The following is an 18,918-nucleotide window of genomic DNA, read 5'->3' on the forward strand; positions in this document are numbered from 1 at the left end:
CCGTGATCGCTCTGTGTCATGAGACTCAAGACTGCCTCACGGGGTTGTCAACTGCAACTCCGATGAGCCCTACTTTACGGATTGGACATTTCCCCTTGGTTTCGACAATATGGTGTTGTTAAGAGACACACATTCCGCATTTTACACGGCCAATTGGAAAGGGTGTGACGGTCAGTCATCGTATTTCCTGGGGACTCACACGCGGCTACTTGGTTCTCTGGAATCGACCACCCCACCTCTTGTTTGGAAAATTAATGCTCTTGCATTCTTTGGGTTGTTAGGATGTGTTCAAAAGGTCAAAAGGTCAAAAGGTGGAACTGGGGAAGTGCGGGCACCGGCAGTGGAAAAAACTTGGGTTGGTGGTGGGACATGGGGCAAGGTTTTTTAGATGGCTATAATGGAAAATGGAATCAAGAGGAGGAAAGTACAGGACAATGACTGGATGAATGAATGAACCCTTTCGAAGATCAACTCGCAGTCGGACTGGGGATCGTGGACGCCGGAAAGGAAAACGGCTCCTAGATCTCACTGTGGACGCTCGAATGATGGACGAGGATTAACGGCTGATAGAGAGTCCTCATTTATGGCGATTCAATTTGGCTTTTTTGATTTTATTTTCTCTAATGATCTTTTCCATCTGCCTTTCTGTATGCCTCATTTTCCTTTTTCTCTAGTAATTGCCACGTACGTTAATCATATATCTCGGCGGTAGTCTGCATCAATGTTTCGCATTGCACTGGATCTCAATCTGGATCCGGATCAGAAGTTATGGAATAAATCCTTACAATTTCGAAGCTTCCTTGTCGCGATGCTTGATTTCCAAGACCTCCTTGTTCTTTATTCTCTCTCATGGGCGCCGATTCGGTCAATTTTGTGACCGAGCCACCACGCAACCACATAGACCCGTGCTTCCTTAGCCAATAGTGAGTCCATAGTATTCATCACCTACAGAACCAGAAAATGGAAAAAAAATCAAATGTGAAGAGCACAGTTTCATCGGTTGCATGCAGCCGATGGGGTTGCTCTCACGTCGTACAAAAGTCCCGCGTGCCTGTGATAACGTGAGATGCAACAATGTTCGAACCCTTCCACCACGCCGCCCACGCCAGCAACTTGGAGCGGAGAGTAAATAGATTAGGAAAGGAGAATCGGAATTACTCGATGAATTAGTGCAATGTGGATTTTGCGTTTGTTTTGCCACAGATAGATTAAATAGGAAAATATGTAGCTTATGTTGGATGTTGCAATCTTTCTTTGAACAAGACTTCAACAAAAAGCAATTTAAAACATCCGAATGAAAACTTGGTCGAACACGCCTGTCACTTCTGCATGGAGTAACCGTCATAATTTCTGCTCGATATCATTAAAATCATGCCATTCCATCATGTGGAGCCGCTCCTTTCAACATTATATACTAGAGAAAAGCATACTATCAATTCATAGTACTCCTCCAATTCAGTTAACTTTTCCACCAGCGGCTGCCTCTCCTCCTGCTATGCCCTGACCCTTCTCCTGAATCGCTCTCCTCTCCACCTCCTCGAATCCCTTCAATGCCTCCCCGTACCTCTCCCAGGTCCCCTTCCTGTAGCCCTGGGTGATCTTCTTCACGAACTCGTCCTCGTTCCACCTCGCCTCGAGGAAGTCCTCGAACTTCTCGCCCGACTTGCGTCCAACGCCCCAGGCAGCCTTGTAAGCAGCGCCCAGCGCGCAGGCATTCCCGCCGATGTCGAGCTTGTAGACGCCGTCGACCCCGCCGAGTACCTCGCCCGCAAGTTCCGCAATGGCCGGGTTGACGGCGCCTCCGCCGACCATGTAGATCCGGCGGGGCTGGGGCGGCAGGTCGCCGTGGGCATGGACGAGGTTCTGCGAGCGGAGCCGGAGGGAGAGGAATTGCGACTCCAGAATCGCGCGGGCGTCGGCGTGTGGCGCGGGCCAACCCTTATCGTCTCCTTCGGCCACCGGTGAGAGAGAGTCCTTCTCGTACAGGAATCGCCAAGTCCCTGCCTTTACGTTTGGAACGATCTCAGGGCGGGGGAAGTACAGTCCCAGACGTGCTGGGTCGGTGGAAGGGTCCTCCTGGCCCAGAACTGGAGTGCTAGTTGCCGCCGAATTGAACTGATCCCACGACTTGTCGGAGGTGGAGGAGAGCTTGTTGATCGCGTCACGGATGTGTTCACGCGCAAGGCCACCATTCTTATAGCACAGCATGAACATGTAGAGACCGGCGGTTGCGGGATGGTTCATGAAGTGGTATGATGGGTCAGGCTTGTACTCTGGCGTCGACATGAGGAATGTGGTCGATGTTCCGAGGGAGACAATCGCATCGGAGGGACGGAGAGGAAGTGCGAGAATGGTAGAAGGATTGTCACCGGTGAATGCTATCACCTGGGCGGTAGAAGGGAACTGGTATCGGTCCACGAAGTATTTCGAAATGGTTCCAAAGCTGGCACCGCCGTCCTCTGGGACGTGGCCGAGCTTCGACTTCAAATCCTCGACTCCATCATTGCCAGCAGCCAACGCGAGAAGATCCTCATGCCAACGACCGTTCTTGATATCCCACAGGTTCGCACCGCAAACGTCGCTGATGTCGATTGGAGCAATCTTTCCGAGGAAGATGGAAGCGAGGAAGGAGGAGACGAGGGAGATGCGGGCCGTTGCCTTGTAGGCTTCGGGGTATTTCGTATGGAAGCGAAGGATCTGAGGGCCACTGAAGCGCTGTAGCATAGAATCATTAGCCAGTGAAGGATTCCGTGGATACGAAGAGAACGTACGTGGTGTGCCTTGCTACCGGTAGCATCTGCCAATGAGACGGGGTCTTTCAGGGCGGCGTCGAAGTCGTCGCATTGCTTCTGTGTGCTCGCATCTTGCCAATTCGGGCTGAACGGATGGCTGAAGGCTCCCCTTCTCTCGCCCTTTGCACCACCCTCGAGCTGCTCAAGTAATGTCTTGCCGCCGTCCAAGCCTCCCAGCAGAGTCTCGGCGTCCTTGCTCCAGAAGACTGTACCGTGCTGCATGCCAGCTCCGGAGACTCCCTGGACCTTTGAGAAATCTGCACCCTGATCCTTCAATCGCTGGAGCACAAGATCAATGGCCTCGAGGAATAGGGCGACGGGCGCAAAGACCTCGCCCTCGGACGGGTTTGTGAGAACGCCCTTTTCGATGCCATACTTTCCGAGATCGGCGTCAAAGTCGACTTTTGCTTCGTGAATGAGTTTCAGATCGGAACCGACGATGATTCCTGCGAGCGAAGACGGGTGAGCATTGGTTTATTGTGTATCAATGGTGTCGAATTGGACTCGGACAGGCGGGCATTGGTGGGGAGACAGTGAGGGATGCGCAGCGAGCAGCAGCGGCGGCGGCGGCGGGGTAGCTTTCTGCATAGGCGGAAGAGACGCGAAGGAGGGAATCACAACGAAACGAAAACGCGGCTTTACGCACCCTTCAATTGCTGAGTACTGAGATCAAATCCCAGGTACTGTGCGTTTGCAGCCATTATTGTCGAAAGGATTTGCGAGTATAATAGTTACAGGTGACGTCGTCTGATATGATGCGACCAACGATCAAGGGGGTAATGATGAATCTTCAGAGAATCAACGACGGCTACTCCCAGCAAGACTCTTTAATGATTATCGTGTGACAGTTATAATTGAAAAGAAAAGAGAGGAGAGGGTGTGTGGAAGTGACTGATGAATAAAATATATATATAAGGTCGCGAGTCTTGTTGCTACTCGTAAATCCACCTCCCCAAGCTTATCGATAGATTCCACAATAATGACGCGCTAGGGGTCCATCGTTTTTCATTGCTCCTTTTGCCGGTCGGCCTGGCACAGGAAGACGGAAAATTGTTCTTACTCCAAAAAGACCGCGGGTAAATTGTGCATTCGCCTTCTTAATAATCCGCTACATCTCCCGAGTCGAGTGGAGTAGATTCGCTTTGTAGCCGTTTTTGGTGTTGTTCAATAAATACTCGTAAGTTGGTACATGCACACACGTACCTGAGTACCTGAGTACCTGAGCACCTAAGTATACTACACTGTATCAACTTCCCATCAACAGTACGCAATGTATACAATAGTGAAAGACAGCACCATGGGAAGAGATCTAATATTCCACAAGAATTATACGAATTGCTTAAAAGTACTCGCAACATGTTAACCAGTTCACAGTGCCTGCCTAGTTCAAGAACGTTAATAATATTCTACCTCGATAACAAGACCAACGCCGACTTTCCATAGCTCCATAGCAGGGCAGGCCGGTCTGGCTCTCTTCATTCACAGAGCCCAAATAATACATCTGCGCTCTCTTCATTCACAGAGCCCAAATAATACATCTGCGCTCTCCCGCATTCTGTTCAGATCGTGTACAAGTACTTGGGGTTTAGATCTCCCATCTCGGCGGCCTCTTCTTCTGTCTTGCCCTCGATTCTCCAGTCCTCCTTGCCAGAGATTTTCCTCTTGTTGGCATTTCGCAGATACATATGCAGGATCACATATATCACACTGGCGAACGCAAGCAACCCGATCGTCGCTCCATATCCCGGGCGATAGGCAGGACGATGCGAATTGCTGAACAGGAACGGTGCGGCAACACCAGCAGAGTTTCCAATCGTAATCTGCATCCCGCTCGCAAAGGCTCGTTTCCCGTACCTGGGATTGTTGGTGTTGAGCCACGCCATGGCCGATCCAGAGGATGTCCAACAACCCATTGCAACGAGGAACGTGCCGGCGAAGCTCAATGCTATGCTCTTGTGCACGATCAGGAAGATGTACCCGACCATCATCACGAGCGCACCGGAAAGACAGAATATGCCACGATGTTGAGTCGCATCGCTGATAAAGGCGCACGTGAGGTAGGTCATGGCCCCGAGAGCATAGACGGGCACCGTCAGGGCTTGGACAGTCGCAGTGCTCCACGCTCCGTTCATCTCAGCGATGATGGTCGGGAGGAAGACGCTGAAGGAGTAAAGCACGGTGTGGCTGCAGTACTGAGCGATTGACCAAGCCCAAGTCTTCCAGTCCTTGGCTCCGGCAATGACGTCTTCCTTGTGGAGCTCCTGCGCGCTCTTGGTCATGCCGATTTCAGCCTCGCGGAGCAGGACCAGATTGCGGCGGTCTTCCTCGCTGAGGAAAGTGGCGGTCTCTGGGCTGTTGGGTAGCACGAATGGCACGATAAAGGCGGTTAGAACGGTGGGGACTCCATTGATCAAGATGATCCATCGCCACGCACGCCATCCGGCAGTACCTTCTCCGCCATTGTCCATAAAGCCGATGCCATAGGCAACCAGACCTCCAATGGCACCAGCCGCTGCAGATGTAGCATAAAAGTAGGCGTTTCGGAGGGAGATGTGGCGCTTGTTGTAGAAAATGGTAAGGTACAGGAGGATACCGGGGAACAGACCTGCCTCGAAAGTACCCAGAAGGATACGGCACGCGACGAGAGCAGCAAAGTTGTTCACAAAGGCCGTGAATGTCGCCGTGATACCCCACAGGAACATTAGCCCAGCGAGGTAGCGAGCTGGCTTGAGACGCTTGACGATCATGTTGGATGGTGTCTCGAAGAGCTGGCCAATCGATTCGGTTAGATGGGACGGTACGTACGGAGAATATAGGGAGAGCAACTTACACAGTATGGGACGAAGAGGATGGAAACGGCCAGCTGATATTGATCACCAGTCAAGCCTAGTTCGGCTTCGAGATCGTACAGACGAGCATTGCCGATGTTTACTATCGAATGAGGGGGTCAGCAATCCGTCTGTCGGTCTTCAGAGAGATGGCCCTCGATGACACCACATACCTCGATCCATGAAGTTCATCAGGTAGATCCAGCAAATCATGGGAATGATCCGGCGGTCCAACTTCTGCATGAGCCTCTTCTCGGTCTCGAGATCCACTGCAAGCGAAGAACCGGCATTCTCTACGGTGTCGATGTTTTCGAACTCATTTGGGGGCGAAGGGGCGTCCTTCTCCGGGGAGGCACCAAGATCTGGTGAACCTCTCATGCTGTGGGCTGAAATGCGTTGCACGGGAGGGTGTAAAGATATTGTCGTTATTCTTATATATGAGAAAGTAGTAGGACGAGGTGAAGGATGAAAGACGTTGAGGGAGACGAGAGCGTTGGGAGATTCCAGCCTGGGGAAAGACCATCCGGTCTGGGGCCCCGGATTTTTATACTGGGGGAGTCGCGTTCGTTGGTGATGCACGCGTTATCGACTTTGTAGTTCGACAAGACTGCCATGCTGCCATGCAAGTCTTGGACCGAAACCATCCTTAAAACACCTATATGTTCTTCCAAGGTCCCGTACAGCCGACCGCACTGACGGATAGTTGCAAGTTGCGACCGTTTGCTCCTCTTTATCTCGCACTTCGTTCCATGTGGTTTGCGTTGCGTTGTAGTTTGTAGATTCGAGTACCCCAACAAACGTTTCTGAGATGCAAGTATTGGGCAAATAGTCGTCGACCTTGTATATAGTGGTAGGCATCATGTTAATCTTTCGAGCAAAAAGTAAATCAATATGGATACTTTTCTGCGTCTATGCCTGTCAATGTGCATATTCCACAACAGCAATGAACCCCCCTCCCTCTATCATCCCTCCCCCCAGCTGATACAAATCCAATGTTGAGGGTATACAAAACGGTCGCTTGAATGGAGATCGCTATAGGCGTATTACATGTTGGCAACTTTGGCACAATTGGCATGTTGGTAAATTGGCAGTGCGCAGGTCCGTTACAGCGTATGAGGATTGACGAATGGTTAAAGTCCCTTTTGCCCGCACCGTGTTGAGCGATCATCCGTCTTGTGAGTTCTTGCGTTGAGTCTTGGACTATGTAATGACGTACAAGGAATCGAATAGGAGTCGTGCTCCGAGCGACGTTGTCATGTCCCAAGAGCGCGGGGGAGGGCGTTTACAAGACAATGTGGCTTGGTATTTGGTGGTTCCATCCAATAATTTCGCGGGGGAGGCGGTGCGAATTTCCCCAACGAGGGACCAAATCTCTTAATTACTTGTATGAACTTGTACTCCTTTCATACGCGAGGGCTTTGGCGATCAGAATCGGGATGGAAGCTCGTGTGTGATAATCATGTTGGCTTGTCCATCTCCCAAGAAATCATAGCTCCCCAGTACCAGGCTCGTCCTGGCAATGCTGAGGTCGCACCGTTCCCCGGTTTGGGGGTCCGTTCAAAAGTTGGGGTAGAACTGCACATCCGCTACACCTTACTTGCCATCATTGCCAACCCTTCCCCCTCCCTCCCTCGTGTCTTGAATCCGCAGAAATGGATGTCGGTATGAGTGTTCGAGAATGGCCATGGACACGGCCACGTGGATGTCATACGATTCTGGACCCTTGCGCCGCCGTGCAAAGGATCTTTGGGAATCGTGCATTCCCGTACGATTGTCGATGATTAGGATCTTGCTTTCCTCCGATCTACTGTTCTGTCTGTATGTACTTGTGCAAAGTATATATGCAGAGATACGTCTGGGGAATCATCACATGAGAATGTTATGTGAAATTGTGTACGGGATATGCTTATATACAATCCTAATTTTCCATAAATCCGGTGGTATCTCGAGATGCAGCATTGCACCCAACCTGCCTGGGCAAATAGCCCTTGAAAATAGCGCCAAAAAACACCTGGTATCTCAACCACCATGCTGACATTGTCCTGCGTTGCCTACTGCCTTTTCCGCGGCTCTCCGCTTCCGTGACTGTGGCCGTGATTGTGTTCATGGTCGTGCTCCTCAGGCTCAAGCGCTGCGCCGGGCTTGATGTTGATGAATTCATCCAGGTAATCCGATTGTCCGGACGATTTGGACACGAATCGCACGCGTACCCTCTTCACGCCGCGGACCTTGGCTCCTACTCGCTCCCGCACTGCGTCTTCCGTTTTGCGGGTTTGCTCCACACTCCAAGACCCGGGGACGGCCAGCTCCAAATCCATCAGGTAGTTCTGGCCCGACTTGATCCCTTGCACGGATCTCAGCTCAACAGCCTCGGCCGCGGACCCGGCATTGATGCTGTCGAGGGCCTTATCAGCTGCATTTCGCACGTTATCCCTCATCTCGTCCTCGATGCCAACGTCCGCGAGTTCATAAAGAGCGGCCTTGGTGTTTCCCCAACCAGCTTGAACAACCATCAATGAAATTACCAGCCCACCCACGGGGTCGAGCCATGATGCGTTGTTTAGTACGTTGGAGCCAAAGATCATGAGTAGGGCGACAAACGCGGTGAGGGAATCCACCCGGTGGTGGTAGGCATTCGAGGCGAGGACGGACGATTTGCGCTCATTTGCTACTTTTAGTGCTGTGCGGTTCTGATCAGTGTCTTGCCACAATGCATACGGGGGAAGGTATCCCTACTCGCTCGATATAGCCACTCCTTGATTAAGATTGACCCGCCTGCGAGCCATGCTGCGTTGATGTTGGGTCCCAGACCGTCTACATCATGGTGATGCCCGTGACTGTGTGGTAGCAGTCCGTAATGCGCAGCAATTTCAGCAGCCTCTGGGAACACTTGTTGGGCAAGCGCAATGAGAGCTGCCCATCCCATCATGAAGCCTCCGCCTAACAGTATACCGCTGACACCCAGTGATCCCAGACTCTCGACCTTGCCGTAGCCGCTGGGGAACCTTTCCGAGGGTGGCTTGAGGGACCAGGAGACAGTCGCCAGCGTCATAATGTCACTGACGAGATCCGTGAGGCTGTGGATGGCGTCGGCGATGAGTGCTATACCCGTCTGTATCAGCCTGGGCTCAGAGGATCAAAACAAGTGTAGCCGTTGCACATACCCTGACTATTGAAGACATAACCTCCGAAGCCCTTACTCACAGCCATACCAAGATTGACATAAAGACCAATTCGGGTAATGCGGACGCCTGCATCCTTTTTGTTGGAAGAGAGCAAATAGGTATTATCGTGGTGATGGTGGTGGTCATGACTGGCGTGGCCACGGATCTGGCTCAGGGTGGTGGTCGTCATGGCGGAAGGGGAAATGTGTCGTATGCGATGTGCGGTTCGAGACCAATTGATGGGCTTGGGTTGTGAAATACTCGAGGCGGCGCGCCAGTAGGACGAGGACGGGGATGTGGCCGTGCGGAGGACGCGCAACTGGTGGGTAAGTCGCAAGGAGGTATGGAGGACGCGCGGTGAGGGTGAGTATGAGTATGAGTATGAGGATGAGGAGGAGGAGGAGGAGGAGGAGGAGGATGAGGCGGCAGCGGATGGACCCGCTGGTGGTGTTGGAGTTGGTGTTGATGGACGTGCGGACAGCGATAGTGAGGGCGGTGGCACTGGAGAGTGATATGATGAAAGTGGTGAACGTGGCCCGTCGCCATGCACGCGTCGGAGCTGGCTAAAAAGAGACAGGCCATTGCAGCTCCTGTTGCGCAGGGACATGGGGGTAATAATAATAATAATGAGCGACGAGCAACGAGCCGCCGTCGAAAGAAACAACGAGCAGCGGCAGCACAGTAGGAGGAGGAGGTGACACAGGAACCGCCCACTAACTAGCTAGGAGGATAGGGAGGGTTGAGGGGTTTCGTAGGTTCGACTGCGTATGTGCGTGTGCGTTTGCGTGTGCGTGTGCGTCGGCGTCGTGGACCCTGAAGGGAAGCCGATGGAAGTCTCTAACTGCTTAGGTAGGTAATTAACTAGGAAACTAACTACCTAGGTAACTACCCAGGTACGAGGTAGGTAGATAGGATAGGTAACTAGTTGGACAGTTGATTCGGAGAAGGGGAAGTGAAGGAAGGCTTTGTCGTATACAATGATGATGATGCTGATGATAACGAAGATGGTGCTGGTGAGGCTACTGCCCCTGTCGCTGATCTGATTATGTTTCTAGTTATGATACCTTAGAGTTGTCTTCCGTTCATCGGAGTAGAGCGTGACAGAGATAAAGAGAGAGAGAAAAGAAGAAGAAGAAGAAGAAGAAGAAGAGTAAGATGGATATGGAGATGGAAATGGAGACGAAAGATTCAAGACGATGCAAGAGAGGACCGGGATCTCTGGATCTTACGACATTGACAATGGTTCGAGATATGGTAGGTAGGTATGCACTGTCAGTTTCGATCCTCCAAGTCGTCCCTCTATATATACATGTTTATACTCCGTATAATAATTCTTCTCTTTCCATTCCAAGGCCTTGCTTTGACGGGTGTGTCCGGCTCATTTTTTCATCTCAAGTCTGTACGGAGTACGGATAGCAGATACTCAACTGCACCGAATGAGCGCTCCGCTAATTGTAAACAGAGAACATTCAACATGCTGCCTACAACTATGCCTGTATGCCTTTTCCATCGCGACATACGATGATCGACTTTTTTGTAGCTCCCATTCGCCAATCATGTCGCATCTGATTACAGTTGGCTCACAATTCCATGATTCCATGATTCCATGATTCCATCAACTCTCCATCCATCATCCCACACGACCTAACTATCTAGGTACTCACTCGTAAAATGATTGTGATAATATTACTTCATACTAAATCACTATTCGTATCGCTGTTAGCCCATTCATTAACGAGATCCTATTCGGATATCCCAAATCCGCATGGTCCTTGATGAGAAACGGACCATTTATCATTCGCCTTTACTCTGTACTCGATACACAGTACGCTACATGACCATACTCTCGTGACACCTCTCTGAACTCGTACCGATGATGCAGGGACTAGATACGATTGCGTGCATGTATGTTAGTACAAGTACCTTACTCGGCACATCCACGTTCTACGCGGTACTACTGTTCCACCAGTCTCCAGATTACCCAAGACGCGTGTACAGCAACCGTCATTGGAAAACTTTGCTCTCCAAAGTTATCAAGGCTACGCGTAGCATAAAGTAAGTTTTACCTTAATTACCAAAATATGCAGTGCATTCAAACCGCTTATCTACATTGGGATGACAACTCCGTTTCGTCCTGCCACATGCCCCAAGTGCTGCACCTCGCAGCTCTGCGCCACCCGTTGTGTTTCGTCTTCACCATTCCCGACTTGCACATTACAACTTCGCCTTTCCTGCATCAGCTTGCACAGGCTCTACCGACCTACTCAATATCCAATTGACAACATCATCAATAAATTGCTGGTTTTCCGGGCTAGGCTCATCATGCACTGTACTGTGTCAATGGATACGGCTCATGTTCGGACGCCCGACTGCGGAGGGAGATACTCACATCGATGATAGAACCCTCCATATGCCTTGAATTCTTTGTCTTTCGCCGTCAATGCATCGAAGAGTCGCTTGGATGCTGCAAAATCTGTGATACCGTCCTTGTCACCATGTCCAAACCAGATTCTCGTTACACCGCCTTCTCCCGCGTCGTCCCCAATCTTGATCTTTCCGGCTGCGAGGTCGGCCGTGCGGTCCAACAAGCCTGCAAGCCCTTCAAGTGTTCCCGTATCATGGCACAAATCATCTTCCTCATACTTCTTCTGCACCGCAGGGTCTCGTGAGATGAGCTTGACATCGAGTTTGTTGACCATCTGCCGGTGAGGGAGGAGTTTGCCCACTAGACGTCCTAGTGCTACCGTCACGAAGGAAGGTTTGGATTTTGGATCAAAGTCCACGAAGGGGGATTCCAACAGAAAACCACGGATGTGCTTTCTGACTTCGGCTGGCCCTTGCGCGGCGTAGCAGAGCGTCTCGCCGCCGCCCATCGAATGTCCCATCATGAACAATGGGACAGGGCTCGGGATTACGGTCTTAATGAAGGACGTGATATCATTTAGCACTCGTGCTGTAGTGCCCGTATGCCCTTTCTCGGCCGGCTTCTGGACGGAGCGGCCCCATCCTCTGAACGAATTTAGTTGAGTGATTTGGAGATCTAGATAAGTCTATCATGTACCTCTGATCGAAGGTGTAGACTTCGATGCCTTTCGCAGCTAGAGCCGGGAAGAGATTGTCATAGTTGTTACCTGATCACATGTCAGTAAGCCTGTAGGAACAAAACCAGGCATGTAACGAAACAACCCGTTACTCACAGTGATCACTGAATCCATGGATGAAAACTACTCGAGCCTTTGCAGGACCTTCGGTCTATCGCAAGATACCAGTTAGCTACCAGGCGTCTAAACATCTGCGCCGACCAACCTTCCAAGTCTTGGTGTATAGCTTCTTTCCGTCGTCAGTCGTATGCCAGCCTTCTTCGGTGGCCATATTCAATGCAATGGATTTCCTCGTAGGACAAGCAAGATGCGTCTTCAACAGCAGCGTCGACAAAAAAATGAAGAAATGGTAAGAAGATAAATGAAGATGATTGAGAAGAAAGAAGGGCTGAAGTCAAGATTCAAGAAAGCTGAGGTGAGACCCTGCTTCAATGACATTCGACCCGAGGCTTTTCCCAAAGTAGCTTGGTCGGAATACCTGCATCAGCACGAATCGACCAATACGGACATGAAAACAGCAACCATTCTTCAATCTCAGTTAGGTATAGGTACCTCAGTAGCTATCCGCTTCACATATTGAACTGTTTTCTTCGTGTCATGCTCGTACGCTTCAGCTACTTGTTGCGGGCACCTCATCGAATTCTTCCCACATCCTTTCGACTCTTCTCGAGCAACGTGATGGCTGCGAAATCGGCCAAAGCCAGTCTCAGCCACGAGGAACGCACGGTAGAGGAGCCACGCAATGAGGGCCTCCATCCAGTCATATTGAACAAAATCACACGAGTGAACGATAGAATCCAATTGTATAAACTTCTTAGCAAGAATCGGACCAATATAGAGGTATCTCGATCATCAAGCATGTCCCCCACTATCAAGGGTGAAGGCTTATAGCCCATCAAGTTTCTAGCAGGCCAATGGGTTGATTTGCATGTCCCCGGCGTTGAGAAAGCCGGTGGCTTCACAATCGCATCGAGTCCACGAGATGGAATAGCCGATTCCCATGGCAGCAGGGAGCCGTTCGTGGAATTGGCAGTTCAGAAGAGTCCAGAAAACCCCGCAGCGGCGTGGTTGTGGCAGCCAGATGACCAGATTCTGGGAACTGAACTCAAGATTCGCATCGGAGGGAGCTTTGTCTGGCCACCAAAGAACGTCGACAGGCGGTCTATCAGCCGCGTCGTTTTGATCGCAGGCGGAGTCGGCATCAAGTATGTCGTCTACAGAGCAATTAGACGGGTCGATTACACAGCTACTAACCATGTGCCAGCCCATTAATATCAATGTTGCAAGACATACAACAGGAAGACTCAGATTTATCACCACTAGAGGTGGAATTCCTGTACTCGACGAAGTTGCCCACGAATAGTGCTTCTGACAACGAGGTGCTGTTCCTTCAACGACTACTGGATTGGGCTCGCTCGTGGAATTTCGAGTCCGGTTCACGCTCAAAGGGGCGGCTGGATCTTTTCTTCACTGGCACATGGGATGGATCTTCTCTAACACCAGAAACAACATTGACACAGAAATTCCGTGGCCCTCGGCCACCGCATACACATGGAAATTCAGGAGCAGACGTAGAGCCACGGGTTTCGGCACAAGTTGGTCGAATCGATGAAGCTGCGTTACGGAAGTCCTTGGGGGACGAGCGAGGGCGAAGTAGTTCTGTGTTTTATGTGTGTGGACCACCGGATATGACAGATGGGATAGTCGATTGGCTTCAACAGCAAGATGGTATCAGTCCAGCGCAGGTAATGTGCGAGAAGTGGTGGTAGTTTTGCGCAATTCAGGGGAAGGCGCTCAGCTTAAGCCTCAAGGGGACAATTGAAGATTGGAGCAGAGCCCAGCATTCAAACGATATTGAGGCATGATATGATATTGTGAATGCAATCACATCACTGGAGTCTGCTGGCATGTACGAGCTCTATTGTGTGGAGTGTGTCGTATCCAGCAGGGGAGTGCAATGAATGCATTGGCCAATCACATCAACATCTGGATAAGGAACTACTTAACTAGCAGACAGACAGACAGAAAGCCAGCAAGTTCCCTCTTGAGCAAGACGTTACAAGATCACCTGTTTTGCGCGCTTAATGAGATGAAAATCTTCACGTTGACACCGGAACGTTGCCGCGAACCGCTCCCGGGGGTGGTTGATGGTCGACAAGCGCTATTGAGATGGGGAGATACGCCGTAGAGGTACATTTGCACATACTGTTTCCGTGAATCGTGAGGGTAGTGTGCCCTGTAAGCGCCCATCAAGGTCGAGCTCTGGCGATGTTCACCCCACCAGGCAAAGGGACCAAGTGGTCTCCACTTGGTTAACATTGAACGGATGGATCCTAGTGCAGCCGATCGAATGTCGAAACTCTATTGACTATCATGAGTCCGTGTCCATCGAATACCTTTTGCAAATGAATGATCTCCTTCGTAGGCGTTGCCTCCAGCGTTATTATCCTCTTCAACAAAGTAGAAAGGCAATTGTCCATCTACGTTGTGCTACCCATCCTGCTCTTCGCACCATAGCAGTAATTAACGGCACTCCCGCACCTAGTGCTCGTAGCCTCCTCGTATCGATCATGGCCGCGCCCCCCGCCCATGATCCATCCAACAATATGCCCAGTATGAAATATGAATTGGGGTCATATAGTGTCCTGCCGCATCTGGGTTCATTGATGATCGAATTGGGGGCAGACTCGAGAGATGGGTAGGGGGCCCAGGCTTGCCAGGCGGAGAGACAATTGAGGCAAGGATGTTGCATTTATGTGCTTACGCAGGTCTGGGGATGTGATTGGAGGATGAGACGCCACCATTAAAGAACCGGCGAGTGTTGGCGATGTGATGCGCAGGGTTTTGGATGCCAATGGCTGCCACTCGATGCCACCCAGCGGCTGTGAAGCTCTTCACACTGGACGACAAAGACAAATTCAACCTCCACCCCAGCCAGTCCAACCAACCAGATCAACGCGTCCCTCAACCTCCTGCACCTAATGGACTCGAGGAGTGGCACATGTACGGGCTGACCTGCAGACTGCGGAAGCAAACGGCAGATGTGTGGGTGCGTGAGTATGAGTGTGAGCGTGAGTGTGCGAGTGTGAATACGGGAGAGCAGAATAGTAGTATTAGTGGAATTCATCTGCATCTTTAAGCCCTGCTCAGTTCTGCTTCTGCTTCTGCCCTGCCCTTGTCCTGCCCTGTGAATCCATCATCCTCCTCTTTAAACGGCTTGTTTGCCCTCCTTCTCTTGTTCCCTCCGACAAGCCTGGACACCAACCACCATCGTTAACCCATCGTGAACCATTGCTACCACCATCCCGAACTCTCGACACAACATCGTCGCACAAATCCCCATCAGGTACACCGGGTTTCTGCACCTACACTGACACAAGTCCTGGGTCCTGGGTCCTTGTACCCAGCAAACAACGTTTCATTCTTATCGGCCTTGACCTTGGACAATCCCAATCGTGGCCACCGACAGTTGGTATCTGGAGGTGTCGCACACCCATCGGTCGCATCGCCTTAACATTGCGACGCCCCCTTCGTAGTCTTGACCTGGACCTGGACCTGATCCTGCGCTGACAGCTACCGGTTGGCATTCCCACTCTTCACACATCATGGGCCGATTTTTCATTCCCCGGCAATGGCGATTGCCAAAATTCGTCTATGCCCTTATGATTCTCGAGCTTCCCTTTACTGTCGCAAATCTGACACTATTTGGTATCGCATCGCCTAATTTATACCGGACAATATTATGGGCGGAAGGTGGAAGGAGAGGTTTTAATAGCGACCCGACTACGATTTTATATGCCTACGCAAACTACAGACCCGTTAAAATGCCAATCGTATGGAGCAATTTGTAGGTTTATTCAGCTTTTCCCTCTAATTGATGACAACCAATCTCACAATTCTACAGTAACACACAGTACAACCTCGTCATTGGCGTCTTGTGCATGTTCTTTTGGCTCGTGAAAACGCCCATGTGGCTACTCCACGTTTTCTATCCCATCCTGTCCCTTCCGCTGCATATCGCTCTCACGACCTTGTGGGCCTATTCCCTCTATGTGCAGACTGCGCCTGATACCATCGACCCCAAGAGGATCAACAATGGCCCGCCGTGGTTCATCACCAAGAACTGCAACATCGTCGAGGACAAGAATGTCAGGCACTACTGCATGCAAGCGAAAGCCTCTTTTGCAGTGTCTGTCTGCATGCTGTAAGTTGGAGCAACATCCACACCCATTTACGTCGAGAGGCGCCTGCTGACACAGTCATACAGCGTGATCAATGCTTCCTTCCTTATCTTAACAATCTATTCTCTCGTTCCCACGAAAGAGGCGCGCGCAGCCCATGAGACCAAAGTCGCCGAGAAGAAGGCGGAGAAGGAGAAATGGGCCGCCCTCGAGGCGTCCATGGACCACAACGACATGACGGCCGAAGAACAATGGCAACACATGTGGGAACTGCAACAATTGCCACGAACGCCAGGGACGGCCGGTGGTTTCAAACATCCAATGACGCCACGCACGAGAGCCTTTTCGGCGCTGGACGGTGGCCATGAGCAGGCACCGATGCCTGCGGATGGATTCTATACACGGGACGCTCCTAAGAGTCCAAGGATGATGCAGCAGCAGGCAGAGTGGTATCCGCCGCCCAACTCTCAGCAGCAGGAGTCGTGGCACCCGCCTCAACCACAGCAAGAGATCTCGCCCGTTCATCAATACGAAGACTGGAAGGGGAAGGGCTCAGCGTATTAGGCGATTGAATGACGCTCGAATCGCTCATTCTCCGGCTGAGGCCCTTCGTACTTTTAATGTCTTTTCGAATTGTGGCGTTCTAGCGACCTTTGTTCTTTTTTTGTTTTTGTGAACCTTTTGAGATACCTACCCACTCATTTGATATGTGGAGCAAATACATAATTTATAGGATTTCCCTCTGACGAATTACATGATTGCAATGAAGCCGAATTGGTGAAGACGGTTCGAGAAACTGATTGATGCAGGATCCCGATGATGAAGCGAGGTGTCTGTCTAGGTAATTACTCGACCCAAGTGAACGGCGTTTGATCTGAGCTAGCCATCCCTCGTTGATGGTTCAGGTACGGATACTTGCAGATTGGGTGAACAACATTAATAGCTAATCCTTAGTTGTACCATTACTGTTTACCCATTATTATAATTACCCTTGTTGCCCGACCCATGCAAGGCGTACAAAGGGGAGCGTACCTCGTAGGGCCGTAGGGTACTGGGCGGGCGTAGGCTGGTGTGGGGAAATCTCCAACTCCGCTTTTGCCATACCTTAGCTCTGTGGACCTCGGCCCATGGCTTGTCCCCAGGGTACGTAGGAGTAGTATTCACGCCTGGAGACTCGCAAATACTTATCCTGAGCACTACACGTACCCACTCTACTGCGCCGCATTTAATTGTTGCCCATACAAGACATTCTGAGATAGATATCTCACGAAGAGCGCTTCGCATTCAATAAACAAGACAATAGAGAACGCATCCTTCAACCTCATCATGTCGACACGACCGCAGACCACCCCTCCGTCCACCTCCCACGTCCTCCTCACGTATCCCGCCCCCTATGTCCTACTCGTCACGATCAACCGAGAGAAGGCCATGAACTCGATTCCATTCGCGGGTCACACAGAGATGGGCCAGGTCTTCGATTGGTTTGACCGCGAGCCAAACCTGCGAGTTGCCATCATCACAGGCGCGGGCAAGAAGAGCTTCTGTGCCGGACAGGACTTGATCGAGTTGGGCAAGATAAGGTCGGGGGCTGTCAAAGTCGATCCGGCGGCTCAGAGGCATCCGTACAGTGGGTTCGGAGGTCTGAGTAGGAGAGCAGGCAAGAAGCCGGTGATCGCGGCCGTCAATGGCTTTGCCTTGGGTGGAGGATTCGAGATTGTGCTCGGCTGGTAAGTGCACACACGTTCAGACTGTACCTGTGTTATTCGATATGCGGCGTGTTCCGCAGCGGCGCTCTATACGTCAAGAGGATGACCGCGGGTGGTTCTTCGTTGTTACTCAGCGGAAGAACGTTGAACTATGGTTCGCATGTTCTTTCATGCTTCCTCCGACAAAGCGTGGCTCCCTGGTCTAGCCCGAACTTTTCAGTTGACATTTGGAAACAGTGACATGGTAGTGGCAGCACCCAACGCAAAGTTTGGTCTTCCAGAAGCATTAAGAGGCATTTTCGCTGGTGCTGGAGGTCCTCCGCGCCTGGTGCGCAATGTTGGTTTGCCCATTGCATCCGAGATGGCCCTTACGGGTGAGCCGATCACAGCACAGCGTGCCAAAGAGCTCAATCTCGTCAACCGGATATCGCCATCTCAAGAGACCGTTGTAGATGAGGCCATCAAGTTGGCAAATCAGATTGCCAACATCTCACCCGATGCGGCTATCGTGACACGTGCAGCGCTGAAGGAGGCATGGGAAACGGGAAGCGTAGAGCGAGCCACGCAATTGACCATCGAGAGGTATAGCGAACCACTCAATGCGGGAGAGAATGCATTGGAAGGACTGCAAGCGTTTGCGGAGAAGAGGAAGCCGAATTGGAGACCGTCCAAGTTGTAGAGATAGATAGATATTCAGCGTGACAGTCGAACACGCTGTTACTTGTTGTGTAGATACCTATATATGTGACTTCATGATGCTTGACGTATCATGGTATTCATGGAACCCCCTTTTAGCCCTGTTCTCCTTGGTTAGTTACCAATAAACTTACGAGGTAGTATTATTGGGGCTACCCCATCTTCCTGTTCTCGGTTGATCGCCCACTTGCCCTCTATGTAGTAAGTATTGTATTCTCTAAGTACAAACCTTGGTATCTACCTATGTACGTACATACATACATACATACATACTGAGATACTCCCACTTGACCATGCGTCCACCCGTGCATACTACTACACATACAACTACATCCAATTTCAAAGCATCGTCCCTCGTCCGTCCGTCAATCGTCCAGCACTACGTTAGCCCTCATCCATCGCCCTTCGTTATGAGCTTCCGTGCGTCAAGGTTCCCCCCCTTAAGATACC

At 51.0% G+C, this 18,918-nt stretch overlaps 8 protein-coding genes across 8 annotated transcripts; 3 read left to right on the forward strand and 5 right to left on the reverse strand.

Annotated features, from left to right (window-relative positions):
• Window positions 1-1,335: 1,335 nt before the first annotated feature.
• Window positions 1,336-3,501, reverse strand: BU24DRAFT_417274 (xylulose kinase; the record flags this gene model as incomplete). The annotated part of the gene is made up of 2 exons (XM_033526678.1): window positions 2,772-3,501; window positions 1,336-2,715 (listed from the first exon to the last, which is right to left on the reverse strand). Coding segments are annotated over exons 1-2 (1,499 nt in total), but the record flags the coding sequence as incomplete, so codon positions are not given.
• Window positions 3,502-4,147: 646 nt separating this feature from the next.
• On the reverse strand, window positions 4,148-5,556 carry BU24DRAFT_417276 (MFS general substrate transporter). The gene has a single exon (XM_033526679.1). It carries the CDS (start codon window positions 5,537-5,539, stop codon window positions 4,352-4,354), a length of 1,188 nt encoding a protein of 395 aa, XP_033389977.1. The 5' UTR covers window positions 5,540-5,556; the 3' UTR covers window positions 4,148-4,351.
• Window positions 5,557-5,629: 73 nt separating this feature from the next.
• On the reverse strand, window positions 5,630-6,239 carry BU24DRAFT_417277 (uncharacterized protein). The gene has a single exon (XM_033526680.1). The coding sequence runs from the start codon at window positions 5,996-5,998 to the stop codon at window positions 5,762-5,764; it is 237 nt and encodes a 78-aa protein (XP_033389978.1). The 5' UTR covers window positions 5,999-6,239; the 3' UTR covers window positions 5,630-5,761.
• Window positions 6,240-7,671: 1,432 nt separating this feature from the next.
• On the reverse strand, window positions 7,672-8,974 carry BU24DRAFT_340175 (mitochondrial metal transporter 2; the record flags this gene model as incomplete). The annotated part of the gene is made up of 3 exons (XM_033523218.1): window positions 7,672-8,300; window positions 8,357-8,722; window positions 8,785-8,974. The coding sequence occupies 3 exons, from the start codon at window positions 8,972-8,974 to the stop codon at window positions 7,672-7,674; spliced, it is 1,185 nt and encodes a 394-aa protein (XP_033389979.1).
• Window positions 8,975-10,720: 1,746 nt separating this feature from the next.
• Window positions 10,721-12,224, reverse strand: BU24DRAFT_417279 (alpha/beta-hydrolase). The gene is made up of 5 exons (XM_033526681.1): window positions 12,091-12,224; window positions 11,982-12,036; window positions 11,846-11,915; window positions 11,174-11,793; window positions 10,721-11,111 (listed from the first exon to the last, which is right to left on the reverse strand). Exons 1-5 carry the CDS (start codon window positions 12,154-12,156, stop codon window positions 10,999-11,001), a joined length of 924 nt encoding a protein of 307 aa, XP_033389980.1. The 5' UTR covers window positions 12,157-12,224; the 3' UTR covers window positions 10,721-10,998.
• Window positions 12,225-12,563: 339 nt separating this feature from the next.
• BU24DRAFT_337384 (uncharacterized protein) lies at window positions 12,564-13,654 on the forward strand (the record flags this gene model as incomplete). Its single annotated transcript, XM_033523087.1, has 3 exons — window positions 12,564-12,725; window positions 12,786-13,090; window positions 13,150-13,654. 3 exons carry the CDS (start codon window positions 12,564-12,566, stop codon window positions 13,652-13,654), a joined length of 972 nt encoding a protein of 323 aa, XP_033389981.1.
• A 1,600-nt stretch (window positions 13,655-15,254) lies between these two features.
• BU24DRAFT_24757 (uncharacterized protein) lies at window positions 15,255-16,771 on the forward strand. Its single transcript, XM_033522336.1, has 3 exons — window positions 15,255-15,732; window positions 15,790-16,089; window positions 16,153-16,771. Exons 1-3 carry the CDS (start codon window positions 15,491-15,493, stop codon window positions 16,628-16,630), a joined length of 1,020 nt encoding a protein of 339 aa, XP_033389982.1. The 5' UTR covers window positions 15,255-15,490; the 3' UTR covers window positions 16,631-16,771.
• A 393-nt stretch (window positions 16,772-17,164) lies between these two features.
• Window positions 17,165-18,654, forward strand: BU24DRAFT_417283 (ClpP/crotonase). Its single transcript, XM_033526682.1, has 2 exons — window positions 17,165-17,793; window positions 18,010-18,654. Exons 1-2 carry the CDS (start codon window positions 17,393-17,395, stop codon window positions 18,449-18,451), a joined length of 843 nt encoding a protein of 280 aa, XP_033389983.1. The 5' UTR covers window positions 17,165-17,392; the 3' UTR covers window positions 18,452-18,654.
• Window positions 18,655-18,918: the final 264 nt, after the last annotated feature.

Source organism: Aaosphaeria arxii (assembly GCF_010015735.1).
Source record: "Aaosphaeria arxii CBS 175.79 unplaced genomic scaffold BU24scaffold_1, whole genome shotgun sequence".
In the NCBI taxonomy this organism is placed as follows: Eukaryota; Fungi; Ascomycota; class Dothideomycetes; order Pleosporales; genus Aaosphaeria; species Aaosphaeria arxii.

What these genes read in the sequence shown, in the direction of transcription:
- BU24DRAFT_417276 (XM_033526679.1), bottom strand. Translation starts at nt 5,539, where the DNA reads ATGATCGTCAAGCGTCTCAAGCCAGCTCGCTACCTCGCTGGGCTAATG.
- BU24DRAFT_417277 (XM_033526680.1), bottom strand. Translation starts at nt 5,998, where the DNA reads ATGAGAGGTTCACCAGATCTTGGTGCCTCCCCGGAGAAGGACGCCCCT.
- BU24DRAFT_417279 (XM_033526681.1), bottom strand. Translation starts at nt 12,156, where the DNA reads ATGGCCACCGAAGAAGGCTGGCATACGACTGACGACGGAAAGAAGCTA. An exon ending in CCATGGATTCAGTGATCACT is followed by an intron (nt 11,916 to 11,981) that starts GTGAGTAACGGG and finishes ACATGTGATCAG; the next exon opens with GTAACAACTATGACAATCTC. An exon ending in GTCTACACCTTCGATCAGAG is followed by an intron (nt 11,794 to 11,845) that starts GTACATGATAGA and finishes AAATTCGTTCAG; the next exon opens with AGGATGGGGCCGCTCCGTCC.
- BU24DRAFT_24757 (XM_033522336.1), top strand. Translation starts at nt 15,491, where the DNA reads ATGGGCCGATTTTTCATTCCCCGGCAATGGCGATTGCCAAAATTCGTC. An exon ending in CCAATCGTATGGAGCAATTT is followed by an intron (nt 15,733 to 15,789) that starts GTAGGTTTATTC and finishes ACAATTCTACAG; the next exon opens with TAACACACAGTACAACCTCG. An exon ending in GCAGTGTCTGTCTGCATGCT is followed by an intron (nt 16,090 to 16,152) that starts GTAAGTTGGAGC and finishes ACAGTCATACAG; the next exon opens with CGTGATCAATGCTTCCTTCC.
- BU24DRAFT_417283 (XM_033526682.1), top strand. Translation starts at nt 17,393, where the DNA reads ATGTCGACACGACCGCAGACCACCCCTCCGTCCACCTCCCACGTCCTC. An exon ending in TTCGAGATTGTGCTCGGCTG is followed by an intron (nt 17,794 to 18,009) that starts GTAAGTGCACAC and finishes ATTTGGAAACAG; the next exon opens with TGACATGGTAGTGGCAGCAC.